This window comes from Podarcis melisellensis (assembly GCF_964234715.1).
Source record: "Podarcis melisellensis genome assembly, chromosome: 6".
NCBI classification, from domain to species: Eukaryota; Metazoa; Chordata; class Lepidosauria; order Squamata; family Lacertidae; genus Podarcis; species Podarcis melisellensis.
This window is the reverse complement of record NC_138538.1, coordinates 581161-606201: the sequence shown is the minus strand read 5'-3', so window position 1 is coordinate 606201 and position 25041 is coordinate 581161. Positions and strand designations below refer to the sequence as shown.

Sequence of the window (25041 nt, the reverse complement as noted above, 5' to 3'; positions counted from 1 at the left end):
TATCTGCATGGGAGTGTGCCAGGATGGCATAAGCCAAAGCAGATACCAGCTGACTGGCGGGGTGGGGGTGGGGGGAGAGCCTCCATCCCTCTGTCCCACTTTCCTCCTTGCAATCAGGTTCTGGGCACTGCCTCCCTCTGCCCCCCTCCCACTCTGCTCCGCAACCCGCCCCCCAAGGTGCTGACTGCAGTGTAGGGCTGGCTGCAGCAGGGGTTAGGGGGCAGAGACTGCTGCAGGAGCCTGGCAGCTGCTGCTGCGTGGCATGTCTGTGTGTCAGGGAGGGGGAAGGTTAAAACGCAGGCGCCTCCTTGCCTGTCACTGTTCATTTGGGCTGGCCGTGGCTCCAGGCCGTTGCTGGTGTGCAGACCTCCCATTTCAAGGGCAGCTTTGAGAGGCTGGCACAGCCACCTCGAGAGGCCCTGTTTTGGCCCCATCTCTGACCCAGGCCGGTGTTGCCACTCTTGGCCAAGCGGGCGCTTGCTTGGAGGAGGCTGCAGAAGGGGCCTGTCCCACGTATGGGCTGGCCTCCAGCCGCTGTGCACCAATGAAGGGCTCGCTGCAGGACCCTTTCCGTAGTGACACCCGGGGCTGATCCCAGCGCTGTGCTCCAGCGCTTGACCCAGCGCGGCCTAAATGGCAAAGCGTCATGACTTTCCCAGAAGGCGCCTGGCGGCTGTCAGCTGTCGGCAAGTTGGAAGCCCTGTGCATGACAGTTGCCTTGTGCGAGGTGGAGGAGGGGAACCAGAGACGTTGTGCCCACAGTTGCTGTTTGCAGTGCAGGCCAGTGGGGATCCCTGCAAGATTTGAACTCTGAACCCAGTAGCCAAAGGCCTAGCAAAGATAATGGATACCCAGAGCCGGCTTATGGGGTGTGGGCTTGTGTGTTTGTAGGAGCGTTGCTGAAGCAGTGTGCACTTCATGAAGTGTGCCCCCAGCTTTGCAGTGGAGCTTGGGGCGCATCTCTTGGATCCCACAAGACAGTTGCTTCCATTCCTCTTGCAAAGGTCTTCCCCTCCCCCTGTAGGGGTCAGGGGAGTCAGGGGGTCCCAGACATGCAGGTGCCAAAAGTATCCTCAGCACTTTGAGATGCATCTACAGTGGAAAAGGCAAGAGAAGTAATGGATGAATCTAAATTATGGAGACAGCAGTAATAGTCAAGCTTACGAGGCTCTTGTCAGGATCACAGCAGAGAGGAAGTGAGAGAACCATGCTGGACACCCTGAAGTGCAATCACTATGCAGGCTGCTGCTATTGAGGGGCGCCTCCTTCTTGAGGATTTGGGGTGGAACTGGTGGGAAAACTCCTGTGAGCCTTTAGCCCATGACATCACCTCTCCCACTCCTGCAGGGAGGGATCAGTGGGAAATGGGTCTGGGGCCACTGGGGGAGGGTGTGTTGCGCCAAACGGCTTGCTGAGCTTCAGCTGGAGGTGTGGCTTGCTGAGAGGGCTTCTCTGCAAAGGGGGCCTTGAGGCCCCCCTTCTGCTCTTGGTCAAGAGGCACCCCTTGTAGAGGACAGGGGCCCCAGGGACCCAGAGGGAGCAGAGAGCCTCCAAGGAGCCTTTGGTCAGCTGGTGGGGCAAGTGGACAAAGCAGAAAGGCCTCCTTGGGCAGAAGAAGCAGTGGGGTTTTTGGGAGGGGTGGTGGTACTGAGGCAGCACTCAGCTAAAACACTCGTGGGCGACAGATGACTGATGTGGAGCTTGCAGTCGGAGCCAGAGCTCCGCTCTTCACATCCCTCCAACATTGTGCATCTCCTCGGGGGGTTCTGAAAGGATGCAGTGAGCAGATTTTCAGAATGAGCCAATGAATTAAAAGGGCCACCAGAAAGCCACAGCCAGGCAGGCCCCCCTACGCACTTTGCAAAGTAGTTCATCACCCCCCCCATCTTCCTCAGTAGCTGCCTTCTTGTGTTGAGCCTCCTGTTCCTCAGGGGGGGGCATGCCGGTTAGTTGCAGTTAAGAGCCCAGTCCATCCAGCAGCAGCCCCCAGCACCAGCCCCCCCAGTATCCACCCCATGGTCTCATGGGGAGTTCTGGGCTGAGGGCCAACACTGCCAGGGATCTGCCACTTGGGCCCATCATTCAGCAGCAGGGACGTCTTCCAGCCTCCTTGCTGGGGCTTCGGCCAGTAACCCTCCCCCATCTAGACTGGCTGAACCAGGAGTTGGGGAGGGTGACCAGAGCATGCTGTGCATTTCATTGGTATTGAAATCCAACACCGTGAAGGGCCCCCCCCCCCGCCCCCGGATGACAGTCCAATGAACAGGGGCAATGTGATGATTAAAAGTGGGGTTCACCTTAACTTTAGATGCTGCTGCTGCTTGATCACCCCGGTTGTGACCTGTTGGGCTTTTGCATGTGCTGGTTTGAGGTTGCTTTGAGTTGCTCTGGGCAAAATTAAGGGACTAACAAATTCAAGAAATTATATTAAGCAAGAAGAAAACCAACAACGTAAGGACGCCAGAAGAACCTGATGGATCAGGCCAAAGAGGACCCCTCTAGTCCAGCCTCCTGTTCTCACAGGGGCCGACCAGGTGCCCGTGGCAACCCACAAGCAGTCCTCCCCTGCATTTCCTGCCTCCACCTGCCTAGTGTTCCCTGATCGCCCTCTCCTCCTCTGCCATCTTTTCTAATCCTGTCTCCCGTTGGCCAAGCTGGGAGCACCTGCACCTCCCACCCCTCTCGCTTGCCCCTCCAAGGCATTTTGCCACCTGAAGCCAAGGAGACGGTGGCCTCCCTGCCAAGGACAGAAGTCAGCCAGGCTGGGAGTGGGCTCTCCCTTCCATTCTGGTGACAGGGCAGCACCGGCGGCAGCAGGCGGGCTGAATGGGTGCCAGGCGGTTCCGCTCCCCAATTACCGCTGCTGCTGCCTCCTCTTATCCGAGGCCACCTGAGGCTGCTGCCTCACTTTGCCTAATGGTGTGGCCGGGCCTGTATGCTTCATTGAACGCACCCCCGCCAAAAAGATTTGGGAGACCATACCATTTCGGGTGGGGGGAGCAGAAGCCTCTTGTTGCTGCCTCCCTGTGCAACTTCCTGTCTCCCTCCTCCCTCCCTGCTTTGGCTTGAGGATTATCTGATCTTCGCACTGGGGCTGTTGTTTCCCTGCCAGCGATCCAGCCGCCAGCCTTGCCAGCCACCGCAGAAAATTAAAAGGCCGGTTCATGTTGAGTGATCCCTGGGGAGGGTGGGAGGGAGGCAGGCAGCACTGAGCATGAATCAAAGAGACGGCGCGCTTGCTTGCTTGCTTGCTTGCTTGCTGAGGAGGAGGAGGGCTGGCTGTGCCGTGGCCTCGCCACAGTCACCTGGGGGAAACGCTTTTCCCTCCGGAAACACTCCTACCCCTTGGGGGCCCCTCCGCCTGGACCCCTTCCTTCCCCATCACACGCAGCCCTTGCTCTGAGCCACCTCTGACCCCCCATGGCAGAATGTGGCGTGCAGCCCTGTAAGGATCCCATGTGCATCTCTCCAGGGTCCCCGGCTGCACAAATCCACAGGCCCCACAACCCCCACAGCCTTTGGGAGAAAGGTTTGTGGTTTTAGGAGGCTGCAGGGGCTGCTCACTTTCTTCAATGCCTCCCTTGCCCTCTAGACCACTGGACTGGAAGATCTCACCCCAGGCGGGGAGAGAAAGTGTCTGGCTACGCAGGAGAAGGACCCAAGGGCCCCACCTGGGGAGAAGACTGAGCCTGCTGAAGCCCAAACCTGCATGCCACCCCCTACCCCGTGCCCCATTGCTAGGCTCCTTACTCTGCCCCCCAGCCCAGTCCTCCCAGAAAAGGGGCCTTTCTGCTCCCCTCCAATGGGCTCTCCCCCCCCCCACCGCCATCCCTGCAGATCACAAGCAGTGTGCGGTGCTGGGATGTTGGAGAAAGCGTCAGCCCCTCTGCGGCAAAACGCTCTCCGGACGGAGCCAGAAGCCATCCATCACTCAGGACCCCACTGCGAACGGCGCTTAACTCCTTACGGCCCGGAAATGCAGTGGGGGCTCCCGGAGCCTGACCCAGAGGCCCCATGTCCCTCTCTGTGCCCCCTTCATGCCCCAAACTCCCTTTATGGGAAGATCAATGCTCCGTGGGGAGAAGGCCAGACTTGGCTCCTCCTCCATAGCCCTGCTCCACAGCTATGTGGCGTTTATGTGTGGGCAAGGTCTGGGGGAGGCCCAGTGTGCTGGAAGCCCCCACCTGGGGAGAAAGCAGGGCCCCTCCAGGCACCCGTGGCCATGGGGGGGAGGGCAAACTGTGTGGCAGGGGGAATGTGAAGGCGCCAGGGCATGTGGGGGCAGAGGTGGTGAGCAGGATCCATTCAGCTGCCCAAGCAACCCCAGGGAGACCTACTCCATGGAGCCTGGGGCCCCAGCCCCTCCATGCAGCAGGTGATTCAGCCAAGGAACCGGAACAGACCAATCCCCGGAGGAGGAGGAGAGGGCTGTCGCTGGCTCCCGGCCACAGTGGCTGTGCTCTGCCTGCACACTTGGAAGCAGCGACGCTTCTGAATGCCACTGGCTGGAAACCGCAGGAGGGGAGAGCTGCTCTTGTGCCTGGGTCATCTGCTTGGCTACCGTGAGACCAGGCTGCCGCACTGGAGGGGCCCCTTGGCCTCCATCCCAAAGGCTGCTCTGATGTTCCTGTGCTCCTAAGCGCAGCTTGCGCTTTTCTGGGCTCTGAATCCATTTCAGGCAGAGTTGCAGTGCTGCCTGTCTCTCCCAGAGCAGAGAGATGACAAGTGTGGGGGAGGGCCTTCAGAAAGACAGTTTGGGAACAGGGTGTGTGTGTGTGTGTGTGTGTGTGTGTGTGTGACGCTCAGGAACAGGGGGAAGGAATCTGCTCCCTGGCACCCAATTTAGCAGCTGGCACGCAGCTTTGAGAATCCCATCCTCTCTTTCGAAAGGGCACCAAGTTTCTCGATTGGCAAAGTGGGGAAGGTGTTATTGTCTCCTTGAACACACCGACCCCCAATTGAAGGAGCTGCATAACCCACACTCCACAGGATGGTGAAATAAGAGTCACCAGGAACGCAGAGCCAAAGGGAGCCAGAATCCGTGCCCAACAGGGACAAGGCAAGTGCTTTTTAGAGTGCAAGGCACTGTGACAGCCAGCAATCCTCTTAAGATGTCTGCACATTTCCCTGTTATGCGTAAGATTTTTTAGAATGATCTCAGCTCCTGAAGCTTGCGTGCCTAGACCCTTCCTGGCTGCCAATGCAAGGCCTTGGGCACACTTTCCAGGCGGCCGTGTGGGCAGCCGGAGTGGTGCCTCAGCCCTTCCAGGGGCATCTCCCTCACTAGCCGGCCTGGAGAAGGAGGAGCTGGATGCTTCGGAGTAGCAGAGTGGGGCAGGGGGGGCCCTGGGCAGAGACAGAGCCTGGTTTCCTTTTCCCGCGGAGGGAGAGCAGGCAGCCTTCAGCAGCCGTGGCAAGAGGAGGGGAGACCAAGTCCCAGAGGCCATAGCTGAGCCGGATCCCATTGAGCTGTGGGTTTCCTTTAGGATTATGGGACTGATGTCGCCGCCTGCCACTTTTAAACAGCCAGTTTCCCTCCCTGTGAAGAGGGACTGGTCATTAGGCCACTCTGGGAATTGCAGCTCTGTGAGGCGGGCAGAGGGAGATAGGGGCCACCCCACAGCTCTCTGCACCTTGACAAACTGCAACTCCCAGGATTCTTTGAGGGAAGCCGTGGCCTTTTTATGATGCTGCTGCTTTGAGCGCCGAGTGCAGGTGGGGCCTCAGGCATCCTGCCTCCGCCAGGGGGTGGCATCGACCCCTTTCCCCTCATGCTTGACTGGTGTCCTCCAAAGCAGGCTTCCTCCTCCCCACTGAGGACAGGATGGGAAGCAGCGGTTTGAACCCCCAGAAGGCAGATTTCGGGTCGATGTTCAGAAGAGCAGGCGGCTCACGGCCGGGAGAAGCTGCCTGCAGCAATTTGTGCATTCTCCCTGCGTGGAAGTTTTCAAGGAAAGGACAGGAAAGGATCCTAGGAGCACCTTGCCTAGAAGGAATCCTACTCTAGGGCAAACAGTTGGGGTTTTCACAGAATCCCAAATCATAGAACCATAGAGGTTGGATGGGGTCCCAAGGGTCATCTAGTCCAGCCCCCTGCTGGGCCCCTGGTTGGGGCAGACTGGAGTAGATGCTCCCCGTGGGGGTCTCTTGCGTGGGCATCTTCAGCCGTGAGTCAGCCGAATGCATGCACCTTTGGATTACTCTTGTAGAACTGGGGTGGGCTTCACATCACCATGGGGGACAACATCCCACTGTGGGTGAGGGCTGGGAGGGGCGACATCCACTAAGGATGCAATGGGGCTTTCCCCCCCTCTACCTTGGGCTTCCCCATATTGGGTGTGGGGAGCCAGAACAGCAGGAGGCTTAGCACTACGTTGAAGTCCTCCCAATAGGGCTACTGAACAATGGGTCACTGGCTTGCATTCAGGTGAACTCACCTGCATTTCCAGGTGTGTGTGTGTGGGGGTCTCCTCAGGGGACAAGGGCTGTTTGTTTTATGGCTCTGGAGCCAGGAAGGGTCCTGCAGGTGTCTGAGCCCCACTGGATGGGCTGCCCCCCCCCTTGTTTGACTAAGAATGTAAGAACATCAGATGAACCTTTTGGATCAGTCCATGGTCCATCCAGCCCAGAATCCTGTTCTCAGGGAGGCTGACCAGATGCCCCTTATGGGAAACCCACACGCAGGACTTGGGCACGAGAGCAACTCTCCCCTCCTGTGGTTTCCAGCTGCTGGCATTCAGAAGCATTGCAGAGCCAACAAGGCACCACAGAGAGCCCTCTGGTCCTCCATGAATTTGCCCAGTACTCTTCTAAAGCCATCCAAGGTGGTGGCTACCATTGCCTCCTGTGGGAGGGAGTTCCACAGATTAACTGTGAGCTAGAGGCTGAGCTGGGGGAACATTGGCATGGCATGCTGGTTGGCTGTGCTCTTAGAATCGGAGAACTGTAGGAGTGGGAGGGGGACACCAAGGGTCATCTAGTCCAACCCCCTGCAGTGCATGATTTGTTGAGGCACTTCCTTTGATCTTGCCGTGACCATATGGACACCTTCCCCACCCCCGTCTCCAAATAGGCAGGGGCAAATGCAGCTTCCATGGCTGGGCTTTGAGTTTCAGAGCTGAGTTGCCAGAAAGTGCTGAGATGCCAAGCTTTTATCTGAATGAAGCTATTCTGTTTCTCTGAGTTGGGCTAGAGCACCACACCGATAAATAACCCAGCAGACACCTCTTCATCCAGGGAACATCCAAGGCCACCTGGCCTCCATCAAAATGATCTCAAAAAGGCACTCAAGTCACTAGTTTGTCCCAGATTAGTGCCCTTTAAAGAAATGGAACCAATTACAGTGAAACTAGCTAGCAAAACGGGAGATGTTGGTGGTGTTGGAGTTGATAGTGGATAGTTGATGGATAGGAGGAGGAGCTCCTGAAGAGCTCCTCTGACCCTAGAACTGCAGCAGCCTGTGATTTTGGGGTGTGAGGCCTCCTCTGCTGCTGCTTTTGGGGTGATTTGTTGTTTAGTCGTGTCTGCCTCTTCGCAACCCCCTGGACCAGAGCACGCCAGGCCCTCCTGTCTTCCACTGCCTCCCGCAGTTTGGTCCAATTCATGCTGGTAGCTTCGAGAACACTGCTTGGGGTGATAGGCTATTGCTAGAAACATTTCCTAACACAAGAGTGCAGTGGCCAATCTAGTCATAGAATCCTAGAATTGGAGAGTTGGGAGGGTCCCTGGGGGACATCTAGACCAACCCCCAGCAATGCAGGAATCTCAGCTCAAGCATCCATGATGGATGGCCACCCAACTTCTCCTTAAAGTCCTCCAGGGAAGGAGAGCACATGACCTTCCACGGGAGTCCCTTCCACTGTCAAACGACTCTTGCTGTTGGAAAGTCCTTGCTAGTGTTCCGTCACCATCTTCTTTTTCACAACTTCAGTCTGTTTCTTTGGGTCCTGCCCTCCAGAGGCTTCCTCCGCCTTCCAGGTGGCTTCCCTTTAGATAGGTGAAGATGGCTCTCCTGTCTCCTCTTATTCTCACAGTGGCCAACCAGGCTCCCAAACCCGCAAGCAGAGCCCAGGCACAGGCAACTGGTGCTCAGAAGCATCACTGACAGTGGAGGCAGAGCAGAGCCATTGACAGACTTGTGTGATAGATTTATTGTGATAGATTTATGTTTAGGCGCCGGGGGAAAACGTTCCTCTTCAACCAGACCTTTAGCTGATTGACATCCCAGGCCCTTTTAAATGTGTTGGGGGGGGTCATGGGTTTGTTTTCGTTCCTATTTTTATTACGTATTTGTGTTTTTATTGTAATTTTATGTTGTGGCCTGCCCTGAGATCTACGGATATAGGGTGGTATGCTTATTTATTTCATTTTTTTAAATGATTCTATTAACGTTGCTCCTGAAATAACGAATGCAAAATGCTTTAAACACCACGAAGCCCATTGCAAACCCCAGACCTCACAGTTCCTATCCAGAGCTTCGTTTGTGCCTGGAGTCACCTGTTTTCAGTGCCAAGCAACTCTGAGCGTGTACAGAGAGCAAACTGAAATCCTCCCCGCTTTTAGGATCGTGGTCCAGCCTTCCCAGCGTAGACAGTCCGGCTTTAGCTTCTAGGCTGCCTTGAGACGAGGGGGGGGGGGCTTGTCTGCCTGTCTGTCCCTGAGTGTCCTTCCTCCTGCTGGCTTAAGGGAGGTCAGCGGCTGCCTGCCCTTTGCTCCCCAGGACTGTAGTGACCGCAGACCAACTGTGAGCAGCTGAGGCAGAGCAGTGATGCACAGCCAACACGGCTGCCTCTCCGATTGCAGTGCTGTGATTCAGATTGAGCCAAGAGATTTGCCTGGTTGGGGGGGGGGGAGGAACTGCTCCTCCTCCCTCTGGCCTTTGGGCACCCGGACGTGGGAGGAGGGAGGGTGAGGGGGGTCCCCAGCCCCCTCTTCCTGCCCCTCGCCCCTAGGAGGGAGGCAGCGGTGCGTCCCAGGGGCCTGGCCAGCTTTATTGTTACATAAGAGCCTTGGGAGCCCAGGCTCCTCTTCTGGGTTGCCATGGAAACCGACCTAGTGATGGGGATGGCTGTGGCCTGCGTGGCCGCGTGGAGACGCGAGGGACGGGCTGGGTGGGGGTCTGCAAAAGCCTCCCCCCCACCACGCAGCCCCTGCGTCCGGCCTCCCCAAGCATTCTTCCTCGCTGGGGAAGGGGCTCTTATCTGACTCCCCCCACCCTGAGTCAGGCGCCCCCATTCCTTTCAGCAGGAAAAAGGCAGCAGGTTCATGGGGGGGGGGGAGTCATCCAGAGAAGGGAAGGGACCCGCCCGCCCGCCCCACAGCACAGCTGCCCGCAGAAGAAGGCAAATCCATTTACGAGGCTGAGCGCTTTAATCAGTTTATCAGTATGATTGGCCAACTAATGCTCTAATTGCAGATTAAATGTGCCCCTGATTAATCAGTGGGGGTGAATAAGCCAAACGCTCAGGGATTTAGGTTTCTTAAAGTGGCCCTCCCCACCACGCAGGCTGAGGAGATGTCAGGGCAGGGCCAGCCCCCCCTCCCCGCCCCGTGCCACGAAAGATGGAGCAGGTGCTTTTAGGGTCACGCTCCTCCCTGGCCTGTGTCTCAATCCAGCAGACCTTTAAGAGGAGCTTCCTTCAGAAGCCTCCAATGGCAGCTTCGCTGGGGGTTTGCAATATCTGCATTTTGGGGGATTTAAACCAATTCATGTGCACCAAAACAGTTGATTTGGTGTGGTTTTTTTTTAAAAAAAATGTATTTAGCCTGATCAGGAAAGGGAGACCAAGATGAAGAAGGGGCTGGAAACCCAGCCATGTGAGGAACGGTTGAAGGAGGTGGGGAAGTGTCGCGTGGAGAAGAGGAGGCTGAGAGGAGATAGGAGAGCCTTCTTCCAATATCTGGAGGGCTGCCCCATGGAGGAGGGAGCAGGCTGCTTTCCTGCGCTGCTGGGGGTTGGACTAGAGGACCTTGGGGGTCCCAACTCCACAATTCTGTGATTCTGTTCTGTGATTCTAAGGAGCACTTAAGCCAGCTGTGCACTTTGTTTCCAGAAGAGGAGCTGGCAAGTTAACAGGACCAGAGACTGCATACCCTCCAACATTTCTCCGCTGAAAAGAGGGAGGTCCGAAGGAAAAGCCTGTTGTCTTTGTCCATGGAGTTTTCTGGGCAGGGATACTGGAGGGCCTGCGGGTTCCTGCTCCAGGTGGATCACATTTGGTCAAAACTCTCCACTATGACCTGTCCGTCTTGGGTGGCCCTGCATGGCACAGCTTGTAGCTTTTCTGAGTTATTCAAGCCCCTTTGCCACGAGAAGGCAGTGATCCATGAAATACTCACTGGAAGGACAGATCCTGAAGCTGAGGCTCCAAGACTTTGGCCACCTCATGAGAAGAGAAGACTCCCTGGAAAAGACCCTGATGTTGGGAAAGATGGGAGGGCACAAGGAGAAGGGGAGGACAGAGGACGAGATGGTGGGACAGTGTTCTCGAAGCTACCAACATGAGTCTGACCAAACTGTGGGAGGCAGTGGAAGACAGGAGGGCCTGGCGTGCTCTGGTCCAGGGGAGGCGGACACGACTCAACAACAAGGAAAAGCAGGACATTCTGGGATCAAATCAGAAACTGGGACTGGAACATAGGGACACTGGGAGAGTCTGGAGATTGTGCCCGCTTCAGTTGACCAAACGGAACGTTATAAAGCTTGTCAATGTCCTTCTTTAAAGGGGCTGCCCAGAACTGGACACAGGACTGCAGCTGGGGTCTGACCAGGGCAGAACAGAGCTGTCCTTGTGCTCCTATTTGTGCCACCTCAGCTCTGAGGCTGCCTTTGGAGGCTGGTGCCCAAAAGTTCTCCCTTCCACCTTCCAGCCTGGTCTCCTCTGCCTGCCCTTTCTCTGCATGATGCAGGCTGCCTTCCTCCTGGCAGTGCCCTGGCTGCTGCTGCTCCTCTCTGCCCAGGCTCTCTGTTGGTTGAGGGGTGGCACTGCCAGCCTCATTCCTCAGCACTGCTGCCATGCGCGTCCATCTCAGACCCTTCCTTCTCTCTCCTGGGCCAGGCTGGTTCCGGCTGCTTGCAAAGTTCAGCCGCCACTGGGCTTTCGTCTGCCTCACGGCTCCCGGGAGACGTTGCCCGCACAGGCCCTGCTCCGTGGGCTCCTCCGAGTGAGCAAGCAGTGCATTTGGCTCTCCCGGGTGCTGCGAAGCCCAGCTGCCCTGGCTGCAAGCTCAGCGTGGGCTCCCTTCTGCTCCCTGGGGACACAGAGGCAGGAGGGACGGCTTGGTCCCGGGGGGGGGGGGTTAAGGGGAATTAGAGGAAGCTTCTCTGCCCTGGGGGGGGGGGGGGTCAGCAGCACCAGAGGATAATGATCTCAGAAGCTGATAAAAATCATGGATGGCATGGAGAAAGTGGACAGAGACCTCGTGAATGTCCGAAGAAGCTGAGAGCTGGAAGACTCAAGGCGGATAAAGCCCTGCCCTTTTTCACACAGCACGGAGTTAAACTGTGGAACTCCCTCCCACATGAGGCAGGGACGGCCACCAACCTGGATGGCTTTGAAAGAGGATGGCTATTGGATTCTAATGGATTACTGAATATTGTTTTATTTGATAGGAGTTGTTTGTTTTAAAGCTATTCTGACTTTCTTTATCGAAACAGATTGTTACTATTAATGTTTGATTTATTATTATTATTATTTTTATGTGTGTTGGATGGTGCCCAGAATGGCTAGGGCAACCCAGGCAGATCAGTGGAGTATTATTATTATTATTATTATCATTATTATTATTATTAATTCTTATTACTCATGGAGGAGGAGAGGGCTATGGATGGCTACGATGGCTCTGCTCTGCCTCCATAGTCAGAGGCAGCAATAATAATAATAATAATAATAATAATAATAATAATAATAATAATTTTTATTTATACCCCACCCTCTCCGGCCAAAGCCAGGCTCAGGGTGGCTAACATCAGTAAAATTACAGTGAAAAACATAATAGGTGGAGAAAAACCCCCAATTTAAAATACAGGTTAAAATGCAATTTAAAAAAGCAGCCTCATTTTAAAAGTAGCCGATAGATCAAGACTATAAGGGGAGGGAAACATAAGGGGCAGACTGAGTCCAAACCAAAGGCCAGGAGGAACAGCTCTGTCTTGCAGGCCCTGTGGAAAGATGTCAAGTCCCACAGGGCTCTAGTCTCTTGTAACAGAGTGGTCCACCACGTCAGGGCCAGTACTGAAAAGGCCCTGGCCCTAGTTGAGACCAGTCTAACCACCTTGCGAACTGGGACCTCCAAAATGTTGTCATTTGTGGACCTTAAGGTCCTCTGCGGGGCAGACCAGGAGAGGTGGTCCCGTAGGGATGCTTCCGGATCCCAGTTGCTGGGACCCCCAGGAGGGAGAGGGGCTCTTGGGCTCGGATCCTGCTCGCAGCTCTCCCACAATGGACACCTGGTTGGCCCCTGTGAGGACAAGATGCTGTTCTTGATGGGCTCTTGGCTCCCCAACCCTCTCGCCCACCAGCTCCCTGCCCTCAGTCCCCCTCCCCACATCCTTTGGGAGAAAGTCAGGGCCTGGTCCTCTGCTCCCTTGGGGGTCCCCTGCCATTGGCCACAGGCTGACCCCCCCCACTGCTGCCCCACTGCAAGTGATTGTCTAAGCTCCAGCTCTTCTGGTTGTGCAGCGAAGAGAAGCCTGGTGATGGCAGAGGCCCTGGAGTGATGACGTCCCCCTGGACTGCCCCCCAGGGGAGTCTCCCTCCCCCCGCAACTGGCTTCTTGGGGTTGTGGGGTCCCAGGCGCCTCCCTCCTTCATCTGCCACAAGCGACCAGGCGAGGGGGGAGGTTGGAACTGGTTGCCCTTGGCTCCGCAATCTGCTTTTCAGATGTTTGCCCATTAACATCTGGCTGGCTGGTTCCTCAACTCTCTCTCTCTCTCTCTCTCTCTCTCTCTCTCTCTCTCTCTCTCTCTCTCTCTCTCTCTCTGGCTGGGTTTCTCTGCGCAGCTCTGGTTATATATTGTGCTCTTCCGATCCCCCTGGGGGGCCCAGGGTGCTTGCATGTTTCAGGCAGACGTGGGGGGGGGGGGAGAGAGCGAACATGACAGGGCTCAGAGCTCTGCGCAAAGCATCGTGCGGACAAGGATCCTGCCGGCTGGCTTGTTATCTACACTTGGGCCTCCCCCCTCACCCCCCTGGGGCTCTGGATGTTGCATTTTTAGACTGGTGCGGGTGGGTTTGCGTGTGCTCATGCATGGCGAGCAGAGGAGAACTTCCGCATCAAAGTTTCATAAGCGAGGTGCATTTTCCACTCTGCGAGAGATGCTTGTCGTGTTCCCCGGGACTTGGGCAAAAGGCTCCCAAAGCAAGAGGCATTTGGCAAGCAGAGGGCTAGGAGCACGGTTAATTCGGAGGCAAAGTCGTCATGCGATGAAACGTGCTGGCAGCACAAGCCTATGCATATTCACTCAGAAGTAAAACACAGGGAAAAAAGCACTTTTAATGCACGCATAGTTAATCGCTGGAACTCGCTGCCCCAGGAGGCAGCGATGGCTGCCAGCCTGGATGGCTTTAAAAGAAGATTGGACAAATTCATGGAGGAGGAGAGGGCTAGCAATGGCTTCTAACCTGGTATGCCCCGCGGAGGACCTTAAGGTCCATAAATAGCAACACCCTAGAGGTCCCGGGCCCTAAGGAAGTCAGATTAGCCTCAACCAGAGCCAGGGCCTTTTCAGCACTGGCCCCAGCCTGGTGGGACGCTCTGTCTCATGAGACCAGGGCCCTGCAGGATCTGATTTCTTTCTGCAGGGCCTGCAAGACAGAGTTGTTTCGCCTGGCCTTTGGCTTGGAATCAACTTGATCCCCTCCCCCTCCCCCTCTTTCCTTTCTCCTTCTGTGATGGAACTCCTATTTGGGGACTTCCCTGGCTTTTTTTCTGGCCCACGTAGGAATAGTCTGGATAGTTGGCCTTGGTGAAGACTTGACGTTTTCATCCCCAAAAACGTTTTTGATTTGAGTTCCTACTGAAATGAGGCTGCATCTTAATGTTGTATTTTAATCTTGTTTTTAAGTTGTATTTTAATCAATTGTTTTTATATCTGGTGTTAGCCACCCTAAGCCCGGTCTTGGCTGGGGAGGGCGGGGTATAATAAAATGTACTGTATTGTTGTTGCTGTTGCTGTTGTTGTTATTATTACCAGGTTGGCTCTGCTTTGCCTCCATAGTCAGAGGCAGCGATGCTTCTGGATCCCAGTTGCTCTTGTGCCCGGATCCTGCTGGTGGGTTCACTGCAGGCATCTTGGTGAGCACGTGTGAGAAGAGGAGATGCTGAACCAGGTGGGCCACTGGCCTGATCCAGCAGGCTCTGGTTCTGATGGGTCAGTGCCCCTGAGTGCAGAGTGTGACCCTCCTAGCTCAGTGTTTAGAGGACCCGAACCTTGGCTAAGGATGGCCTGGCTTTCTTTCGCTGCCTTCTTGACTAGTCATCTAATTATACTTGTGTACATTCACCAGCTGCAAAACCTTGAAAAATAAAGCATTTTGAAGAAAGGGGACATGTTCTTTTCCGTGTGAGATGACTTATGATTTAATAAATAGAACCTACCCTTTGTTGATATAGGGATGTGGGTGGCGCTGTGGGTTAAACCACAGAACCTAGGACTTGCCGATCAGAAGGTTGGCAGTTCGAATCCCTGCAACGGGGTGAGCTCCCGTTGCTCGGTCCCTGCTCCCGCCAACCTAGCAGTTCAAAAGCACGTCAAAGTGCAAGTAGATAAATAGGTACCGCTCTGGCGGGAAGGTAAACGGCGTTTCCGTGCGCTGCTCTGGTTCACCAGAAGCGGCTTAGTCCTGCTGGCCACATGACCCAGACGCTGTACGCCGGCTCCCTCGGCTAATAAAGAGAGATGAGCGCCGCAACCCCAGAGTCGACCACGACTGGACCTAATGGTCAGGGGTCCCTTTACCTTTACCCCTTGTTCATGGGAAGAAAGGTAATTCTAATAGTTTCTTTTCCTTCACATCTTGGAATGCGAAATATTTGGCGACTGCCGGTCAGAGAAGTGAACCAAGTAGTTTTAAGAAATAATCTAGCTCCAGGTCCATCCATGCACATCAAGGCCGGATTAGGACATGCTCTGTCAAGTTTCAGAGCACTCCTGCCCTGTGTTACCATAAGGCAGGTGTGTGGTATTCTAAGACATGCATTATTCCTTCTTGCATTGCAGGGGCTTAGACTAGATGACACTTTTGGTCCCTTCGGACTCTGCAGTTCTATAATTCTGTAACACTAAGGACAAGGGAAACATAAATAAGACTGTTTGGATATGCACATGTACAAAAATATGACAACCGAAAGCATATATCTTACAATACTTCTATTAACTTTTTCACCCATTATGTAAAATCTGGTTTAAAGAATTGTACTAACCTGAGACCCTAAACTGTAGCTGAGTGAGGTGGTACATAAATCTGGCTCCCGTGTCCATCAACAGAGTCTGATTCCTCTGAGCCAAGCCCAGTTTTCTCTGCTTCTTACTAGCCAGAGGAAAGTCGTATTCCTCTTCTAATGTTGGCCTCTGGCTATATCCGGGCAGAGTATTCGGTGTTTTAATGTTATATATCTTTGGTCCAAAGGGACCGTGGATGCTGACTCCATTTCCGTCTCTCTTCCAATACCCTGAACTGCCGTCCCCCCTCATTCCAGAGCTCTCCCACACAGTGGAACTGCAGAAATGACTTTGAGGGGGAGTCGCTGGGGCCTCTGCTGAACTGACGCTGCAGGTGGTTCAGGCTTGTGGGAGATCCCGAGGGGACCATCCAGTTACAGGGGGTGGGATCGGTTTCAGTTGTTGCAGCTTGAGGACGCGGGCAGGATATGGCTGGTGAAATCTAGAATCAGAGTCCAACCCCCTACAATGCAGGAATCACAACTGAAGAGAGCTGGCCAGAGGCAGACCTCGAGGGGGGTGGAACTCGGCCCCCACCAGGCCCTGGGGTCTCCTGCAAGGAATTCCTGGCACGAGGGATCGATCTTCATGTCCTCTTTACAGACATCTCCCCCCCCCATTTTTTTATTCATTTTATAACACAACTAAACAACACAAACAGAAAAACAAGCAATACAAAGAAATTCTTGTCTTATCCTTATTTTTTCAAAACATTGTTAGGTGGGCTTCCCCAAGTCCCCCCCCCCATCTGATTTTCATTTTACCTCATCTTTAGCAGTTTACATATATCATAATTTTTAACCTTTTTTTATCACACTTACTTTTACCATAAAAATCTTCACATTTTATCACTTACAAAGAATACTATTTTAAAATACACTATCTTCTACTTCTAACCCTACAGCCTATATCCACTTCCAAAGCTATTCTAGAATTTAAATATTAACATATTTTTTCAAATATTCCTTAAACTTCTTCCAGTCTTCTTCCACTGTTTCTTCTCTCTGGTCTTGGAGTCTCCCGGTCACTTCAGCAAGTTCCATATAGTCCATCATCATCTTCATCTGCCATTCTTCGATAGTTGGTAAATCTAGTTTCTTCCAATTCTTCGCTAGCAATATTCGCTAGCTCTTGTGGCATACAGAAAAAAGTAACATCCTTTTGGGGATTTCACCCCCCACTATACCAAGTAAAAAGGCTTCTGTTTTTTTAATAAATGTGTTTTTCTACGCTTTTTTCAGTTCATTATAAATCCTTTCCCAGAAGTCTTTTACCTTGGGGCACGTCCACCACATGTGGTAAAAGGTGCCTTCTTTTTCCTTACATTTCCAGCATTTATTATCATGAGTCTGATACATTTTTGCTAACTTCACTGGTGTTAAGTACCATCTGTACTTTACAGACATCTTTTTAATGGGCCTGATCCCTGAAGCCAGCTCCCCAGAGGGCACTTCCTTGGGGATCCTGCCCTCTTCTGCTCTGTGGACAATGACCAAGCCAGTGTAGACAGGAGTGTGAGTAGGATGGGAAGATGGGCTTGTGAGAGCTCCTCTGGGTTGGAGATTCTGCCTGCCTGCCCTCGTCTGTGCCCGCTCACCGTCCGAGCGAGGAGTGAGTGGGCACTGGCCAGGCGGCCCTTCAGCGAGGGGGTTAGGGGTGCGGCAGTGGGGCAGGTTGGGCTCCGGGGCCCAGAGACCCCCAGAGGCAGGTAGGGCAGGATGGGGATCCCTGTTTGGGGGTTCCTGGTTCGGGCCACCTCTAAAACGTGCACCCGGGGCCATGGGCCTTTGCCCCCCACTCTATAACAACAACAACAACATTATTTATACCCCACCCATCTGGCTGGGTTTCCCCAGCCACTCTGGGCAGCTTACAGCACATAAAAAATTGTAAAACATTAGACATTAAAAATTTTCCCTAAACAGGGCTGTCTTCTAGAAATCAGATAGCCCTTTCTTCCTCCATGAATTTGTCTAATCCTCGCTGCCTCCCGTGGGAGGGAGACCCATAGTAAGTGTGCGCAGGATCACAGCTTGTGTCTGGATATTCTTGAATCTAAATTTAACACGCACCGTGGTAGTGCTTAGCAACTATATCCATTCTTCTTTTCTTTTTTTATCTCAAATGCCCCAAATTCCAATTAGTTGGATTTTGAGAAATTGCGGTTGAAGAAGTGGTTCTTTTAAGTAGAACTGAGCAGCCAACCTTTCTTTTTCTTAATGATTTGCCTCTGCTGTGTCCGGATCGCTTGAATGGGAGGCTCAATTTCAGCCCCTCCCGCCAGAAACCCTGAAATGAAATGAAATGAGGTCATGTTTTCCCTGAGCATGAAAGGCCAAAGCAGATTACAAGGAATAAGATGATGCTGGAAATGAATGTTAATGAAGTGTTAAAAAAAGAAGAAGAAAAGGGTGCTGCAGTGGACAGCAGCTTATCTAGGAAACAGATCTTTGTTCAGGGGGAAAGGATCAGTGAATCCACCAGATCACTGTGTGGTGGGGGAAAAGGCTAATACAGGGGTCAGCAAACTTTTTCAGCAGGGGCCCGGACCACTCTCCCTCAGACCTTGTGGGGGGCCGGAAGATACTTTGAAAAAAATAAATGATCAAATTCCTATGCCCCACAAATAACCCAGAGATGTATTTTAAATAAAAGGACACATACTACTGATGTAAAAACACGTTGATTCCCAGACCGTCCACGGGCCGGATTGAGAAAGCGATTGGGCCGGATCCAGCCCCTGAGCCTTAGTTTGCCTACCCACGGGCTAATAGGACGAGCATTTTCAGAAAGGGACTGCAAATACCCTTTGTCAGCCTGGCATTAAGGCATCTCTGGTGTGGCTGCAGTTAGAAGCCTCTAGACAGCCCTGCTTGCCTCATGGGCACCAAGAATGGAACCCTGAGCTGGGAAAGGAAAGGCAGCAGGATCAGGACCTGAAGGAGGAGGAGGAAAGGACAGTCAGGGACCGGCTGGGGGCAGGGGTGGCCAGGAGGACTCAGGGGCTCAAGGTGAGGCGTGGCGTCTACGCTCTGGTTCGATCACGCAGGGCTGCCTCTGAAGATGCTTCGGAAACTTCAGCTGGTGCAGAATTCAGTGTCTGGGTTGCTCACTGGGGAAAGAGGGTTCGAGCATTTTGCATGGATCCTGGCCCAATGGCACTGGCTGCCAATTTGTTGCTGGGCCCAGTTCATAGAATCATAAAATTGGAAGGGACCCCGTGGACATCTAGTCCAGCCCTCTGCAATGCAGGAATCTCAACTCAAGCATCCATAACGGCTCTGGCTATTAGAAAGTTCTTCCTGATGTCAGCTGGAATCTCCTTTCTTGCAACTTCAAGACATTGGTTCGAGTCCCTTAAGATATTTGAAGAAGGCTGGTCATATCTCCTCTCAGTCTCCTCTTTTCCAGGCTAAACATCCCTAGCTCCTTCAAGCGCTCCTCCTAAGGCTTAGTTTCCATACCCTCCTCTGCACACCTTCCAGCTTGTCAACACCCTCCTTAAACTGTGCTGCCCAGAACTGGACACAGAACTCCAGGTGTGGTCTGTCCAAGGCAGAACAGAGCAGGACTGTGACTGCCCTTCATCTCGACACTAGACTTCTGTTGATGCAGCCTAGAATAGCATTCGGTTTTTTTGCTGATGCGTCTCATGATGGACTAATGTTCAGCTTGTAGTATTTCAGCAGAGACCAGGTGGCCCACCTGTCGCAGGTGCTACGCTTCTATCCTGCACTGGGCTGGACTGAGGTTTGATTAGATGATCTGATGTGAGAAGCTGGACTCTGCAGGTCTTTGGTCTCATCCAGAAGACAGGCTGTTCTTGTGTCAGATTCAGTTGCCCAGAGATGCTCATGGCCAAGGCAATGAATGAAGCCAAATTGACGGGTGGGGGAAGGGCAGGTCTGTGAATGCCCCCCCCCCTCTTTAAGCAGCAGTCCTCACTGGAAAGTTTACTCCTTTGCTGAGAGGGCAGCAGGAGAGGGGCTGGATGGCTGCTGTGAAGAATGGCACAGGCAGTTTCTGGCTGTTGCCCTGGGAAGAGTCTTCAGCCCCAGGACAAGAGAACAATTAGCTGCCGTTCCCAGGAGGGCGGGACTGTCAGAGCTATTTATCAGGCCAGCCCCGGAGCTCCCTCGGCCAGGCCAGTGTCCTTGCAAGGAGAAACGGAGAAGCAGGCAGTCTCCTCCGTCGGGCAGCAGAGGCTGCAACAAGGCACAGAAGGATGTGAGGACAAGTGACCCCATTTAATTGCAAGATCATGCCCTGGCCTTGTGGCAATTGACTCGGGCAGCTCAATGCCTGTCGGAGGGGGAACATTTCTTCCATTCAGGAGGGAAGTACCTGGGGATCAGGGCCCCCAAGGAGGCAGCTGCAAAGCCCCCAGGCTCTGAGCAGTGGGGATCTCACTTAACTCCACGTGTTCCAATTTCTGCAGGTTCATTGAGTGGTTTGTATCGGAGAAGTGCCTCGTAGGGGGGTATATTCTGGTATTTTCTGCCAGGCCCCAGGTCCTCTGACTGACACCCCTTTTGAGCGTCTCCTCCTGCTGCTCCTCCTCTTTATTCAAACCCATTTTCTTCAGGAAGAAAGGAAGACTGAGAAACTGAGGCAAATAGTGAAGTTCTGAGCTCCTCCATTCATGCAAAGGGACTGGTTTTCTCTCACACACCACTTGCAAAGCACCACCTACCAATTATACAATTAAGCACCGTACAGAGAAAGCTCTCCCCCCCCCCATGATAAAAGTTTAAAAAAAATTCCATTGCATGGAGGGAGAGGAGAGGGGAACATTTTCTCCCTCTCTGAACACCAGGACTTGGGGGCATCCAGAGAAGCTGAACATTGGAAGATTAGGATGTGGTTGAACTGTGGAACTCTCTCCCACAGGAGACAGTGTTGGCCCCCAACCTAAATAGCTTTACAAAAGGAGCTGAAGATTCATGGCAGAGAGGGCTCTCCAAGGCTCAGCTCCAGGGAGCAATGCTTCTGAATCCCAGAAGCTGCAAGAGGGAGAGTTCTTGCACGCAGGTTCTGCTTGTGGCTTTCCTACAATGGGTATCTGGGCGGCTGCTGGGCGGATGCTGGACTACAAGGGCCTCTGGGGCTGATCCAGCAGGGCTCTGTTCTCCTCTTCTCCAGTCCCCAAGAGTCTCCCATCCTCAGGACGAGTCGTTTTCCATTTACATCCCACTTTCCCCCCATCATGAAACTAAGAGTTCCCCCACCCTTCCTCTTGCCCCACTGCTGTCCCCCAGGGGAAACCGCTCTTTAACACTCAGTCGGAGCAAACGGCAATTCGGGTTTTCTCTGGACTGATGTTTGCTCCAATTGAGAGCTAGAGAACAAGTTTTCCCTGTGAAAGGAGTGGATTGGGGGAAAACTGCTTGGAGCCATGCTTGGTTGGGGAAACCCAGCCAGATGGGCGGGGTACAAATCATCATCATCATCATCATCATCATCATCATCATCATCATCATTTCTTTATCAAGCAGAATACCCCCCCCCAAGGCCCACGGTCTCTAAGCACGGGGCAAGTGGGAAGGTGGAGGAGCCCTAAATTTTGCCTCAATTTATTGATTTGCCTATTACTTTATTATTTTGATTTTATTTCTCAAACTTGTATCCTGCCCTTCATCCAAAGACCACAGGGCAGTTCACAGCATGGAGGTCGAGTGGGATTCCCAAGCAGTCGTCTCCTGTCCAGACATTGACCATTGTCCAGATGCTGACCCGGAAAGAGGAAGAGCTGCACTTAGGATTGTATTCAGTGGTGCTCAGGCAGGATCCCAGCTGTGCCACGGGGCTTTCCCCCTCTCCCCCCATGTTGGGGGGTCTGCAGGGGGCAGGAGAGGGAGCTTCCATTACGCAAGTGGAAGTTGACTACATGAGAGGAACGGGAGTGTTGGATCTGAGCTTCGGGTTTGCTCAAGGAAGGAAAGCGAAGGTCGAAGCCATTGTTTCTGATGGGTGGGGTATAAATAAGAAATAATTATTATAATTATATTATTATTATTCATCACCCACAAAGTTAATTCAGGTTAAATAGGATAATGGAACAAGTTCTGTTCTGTTGCACAACAAAATGAATAAATCTGCAAGACTCTCAGATGAGAAGGGAAGGTCTCCGTGTCCCAGCCCTTGAAGGAGAGATCTTCCTTCTCATTCTGCGGCACCTGCTCTGCTCAAAAATCTTGACCCAGAACTTGGCTGCTAAGGCCAAACCCTCTGGATTCTCCCTCCCTCCCTCCCTTTTCTGCTTCTGCCAAGCAGGTCCCAGCAGCCCAAAAATACACGTCCACCTTCTGGCCTGGAAAGCTAGATGAGCCAGACTCTTGGCCTTCAGAAAGGAAGGTCTTCTCTGAGTGCAAAGGCTTTTCCTCTTCCTTTTCCGCTCATGCTATGCCACGATGAGGGCTCATTCACACCCCCAGTATCCCCCTGGGGAAGCCCACTTTTTACGGCTGAATCAGGGCTGGATGAACCATAAGCAAAGCAAGCATGTGCTGAGGGTCTCGGGGGGGGGAATAAAGTGGATGCATACCCAAATAATCATTGTTTTCCATCTTACTGGAGGATTTATTTTGAAAAATAAAATATAATTTTATGGTTTATTGTTGTTTATATTTTGATTAAAAAAATATCATTAGTATGTTGCCCATCTGGGGGGTTTCCAACACATATAAAAACATAATAAAACATTGAACCTTTTTTTAAATATTCCCTATCCAGGGCTGCCTTCAGATGTCTTTTGAGGGTTGTATAGTCACTTATCTCCTTGGCTTGGGGGGTCACATCGCCATACCCATCCACAATGAAAATAGAGATGTCCTAAGGACATAGCTGTCAACTTTTCCCTTTTCTTGCGAGGAATCCTATTCGGAATAAGGGAATTTCCCTTAAAAAAGGGAAATGTTGACAGCTATGCCTAAGGAAAAGCAGGACGTTCCAGGATCAGATCAGAAACTGGGATGGCTTCTGTAAATCCAGGGCTGTCCCTGGAAAACAGGGCCTGTAAGTGAAATTAAGAGGCAGTGTGGCCTAGTGGTGAGAGTGTTGGACTAGGACCTGGGAGACTTGGGTTCACATCCCTGTTTGGCCATGAAGCTCTCTGGATACATGGCCTTCTCAATGGCCCCCTGCAAAGGATTCTCTAGCTGAGATTCCTGCATTGCAGGGGCTGGACTAGAGGACCTTCGGGGTCCCTTCCGACTCAGGGGAAACCCAGTCTGTGTGTGCTGGTGGTGGGAGGCCACAGAGAGCTGGCGGTGCTCCCTGCCCCATTTCTGTCCGAGCTCTGTGGACGGAGAACCTTGAGTTTTGCAGCAGGTGGACCGTGAAGATGGGCTTCCAGCAGCCAAGGGCAGGGGCAATTTGGGTGCCAAGCAGGGGGCAATTCCTGTGCAACGTGGGTGGGAGGGAGGGGCAGGAAAATGGCCCCATGCCTCTGGCACTGATCCATCTCTCTCTCTCCCCCTTTCAGGCGATGGAAACCCCAAGGAGAGCAGCCCTTTCATCAACAGCACAGACCTGGAGAAGGGGAAGGAATATGACGGGAAAAACATGGCCTTGTTTGAGGTGAGCTGGGCGCGTCCTGAATCAGGAAGGGAAGATTTGGGATGGAGGAGCCACAGCTGGCGGGGGAGAAGGAGTCTGGCATGCAGGCAGACTCAAGATGGGAAACGCAGAGCGTTAAACCAGAAGCATTCTTGTTAGGGATTGTAGGAAAAGGCCTGCCAAGGAAATAAAAGAACTTATTTATATATGTGACAACGGCGGCAAGAGTCTTGATAGCACAAAGATGGAAGAATGAGGAAATCCCGACAAAAGAACAGTGGCAAGGGAAACTGATGGACTATGCAGAACTGGCAAAACTGACACACAAACTGCGAGACAAGGACAACTGTGGCTTTAAAGAAGAATGGGAACTTTTTACAAATGACTTAAAAAAGCACACCCCAAAATGAATTGGACTCCGTGTAAGGTTTTGAATAAACACACACAGATTTATTATTGTTAACATAATAAATAGATCATTTAAAGATCTTTACAATTTTATAATATGCAGAGAATAATTTGTGTTGAAAAACCAGAGAGAGGAGCTGAGGGAAGTCCGGGAGGGTGGGGGGGGGAGGGAGGGTTTTTCTTGGTGAGGGGGGAAATGGGGGGGATGAAGATATGTTTTTGATAATTTTTTATCTTGAAATTCTTAATAAAAACCATTAAAAAAGAGAGAAGGAAACAGAGTTAGAGAGCAGACACGCAAACTGGGTTTCCACAGTGGGAGGCAGCCGTGCTCCTGAATCCCAGTTGCTAGAAGCTGCAGGAGGCGAGAGTTGCTCTTGCGCTCGGATCCTGATTCTGGGTTTCCCATCTGGGCATCTGGTCAGCCACTGTGAGAGCAGGATGCTGGGCTAGCTGGACCCCTGGCCTGATCCACAGGCCCTTCTTAGGGAGGTCTATTGTGGTAGCAGAACCTCCATGCTCAGGCACAGCCTACCTGTGAATGCCATTGTGCTCAGATTGTGGGCTTCCCAGGGGTTCAGCCAGCGTGAGAAGAGGCTGCTGGACTAGATGGGCCCTGGCCGGATCCAGCAGGCTCTTATGTCCTTATGTACATACAGCCTAGCTGTCAACTGTTCCCTTTTCTTGCGAGGAATCCTATTCGGAATAAGGGAATTCCCCTTAAAAAACGGGAACGGTTGACAGCTATGATGTACAGTTCAAGGCCCAGCTTCTCCAAACAGGCTCAGGTGATGAGAAAGACCTCTGCCCTGAGGTGGGAAGGGGAGGAAGAGTTGGCCAGCTGCTTGCAATGGAGGCCTTGTCAGCAGCCAAGTCCGCTGCCTCGCTGGCCGGCCCCCTGGCCCCCCTGAACCCGCCCAGGCTGACCATGGTGATGGAGGAGATGAAGACCCTGAATGAGCACCAGGGGGTCTCTGTCCTGGCCATCAAGCGCTACATCCTGGGCACCTACCCCGGGGTGGACCCATCCGCCTGAAGCACGCCCCGAAGGTGGCCCTGGCCAGAGGCCTGGAAAGGGGCTGCCTCATCCGGCCACAAGACTCTTCCGCACTGGGGGCCACAGGGAGATTCAATCTGGGCACAAAGGAAGCCAAGGGAAAGAAGAGCCCGGAAAAGCATTCGGATTCGGATGGAAAAAGAGCGCCCACACCAAAGAAAGCGGCCAAGAATCCCAAGGCAAAGGTTCCTGTGGAGAAACCGAGGCAGGGAGCAATCGCAGAAGGGAAGGAGGAGGAGGAGGCTTCCAGCAAGAGGACCAAGGTGAAAGCTGGCAAGCATCCAGACAAACCTCCAGCGGAGCCCAAGGCAAAGAAGTCCCCCCCGGGGGGGGGGAGAAAGAGGCCCAAACCCTCAAGAAACAGAGCTCTCCCAAGGCCTCCTGGCAAACACACCCGGTGCCCCCCGGAAAGCTGTGTCTAAGGAAAGCAAGACGGGGGGCCGAGGATGAGGGGCCCCCCAGGCAGAGGCCAAGGCGCCTGCAGCGGCCAAGAAAACCAAAGAGGCCAAGGGAGAGAAAGCCAAGGCTGACCAGGGGTCCAAGCCCCCCAGAGCCAAAGGGGGGAGGAAGGGGGAGA

General features: G+C 53.1%; 1 protein-coding gene across 3 annotated transcripts in view; it reads left to right on the top strand.

The window, feature by feature from the left end:
• Positions 1–25041, top strand: part of SLC12A5 (solute carrier family 12 member 5) — a 103457-nt gene that overhangs the window by 37413 nt on the left and 41003 nt on the right. For all 3 annotated transcript variants that reach the window (XM_081916683.1, XM_081916682.1, XM_081916684.1), the window contains exon 2: positions 22926–23020. In XM_081916683.1, the coding sequence (XP_081772809.1) occupies positions 22926–23020 (95 nt within the window). The remainder of the gene's footprint in view (positions 1–22925; positions 23021–25041) is intronic.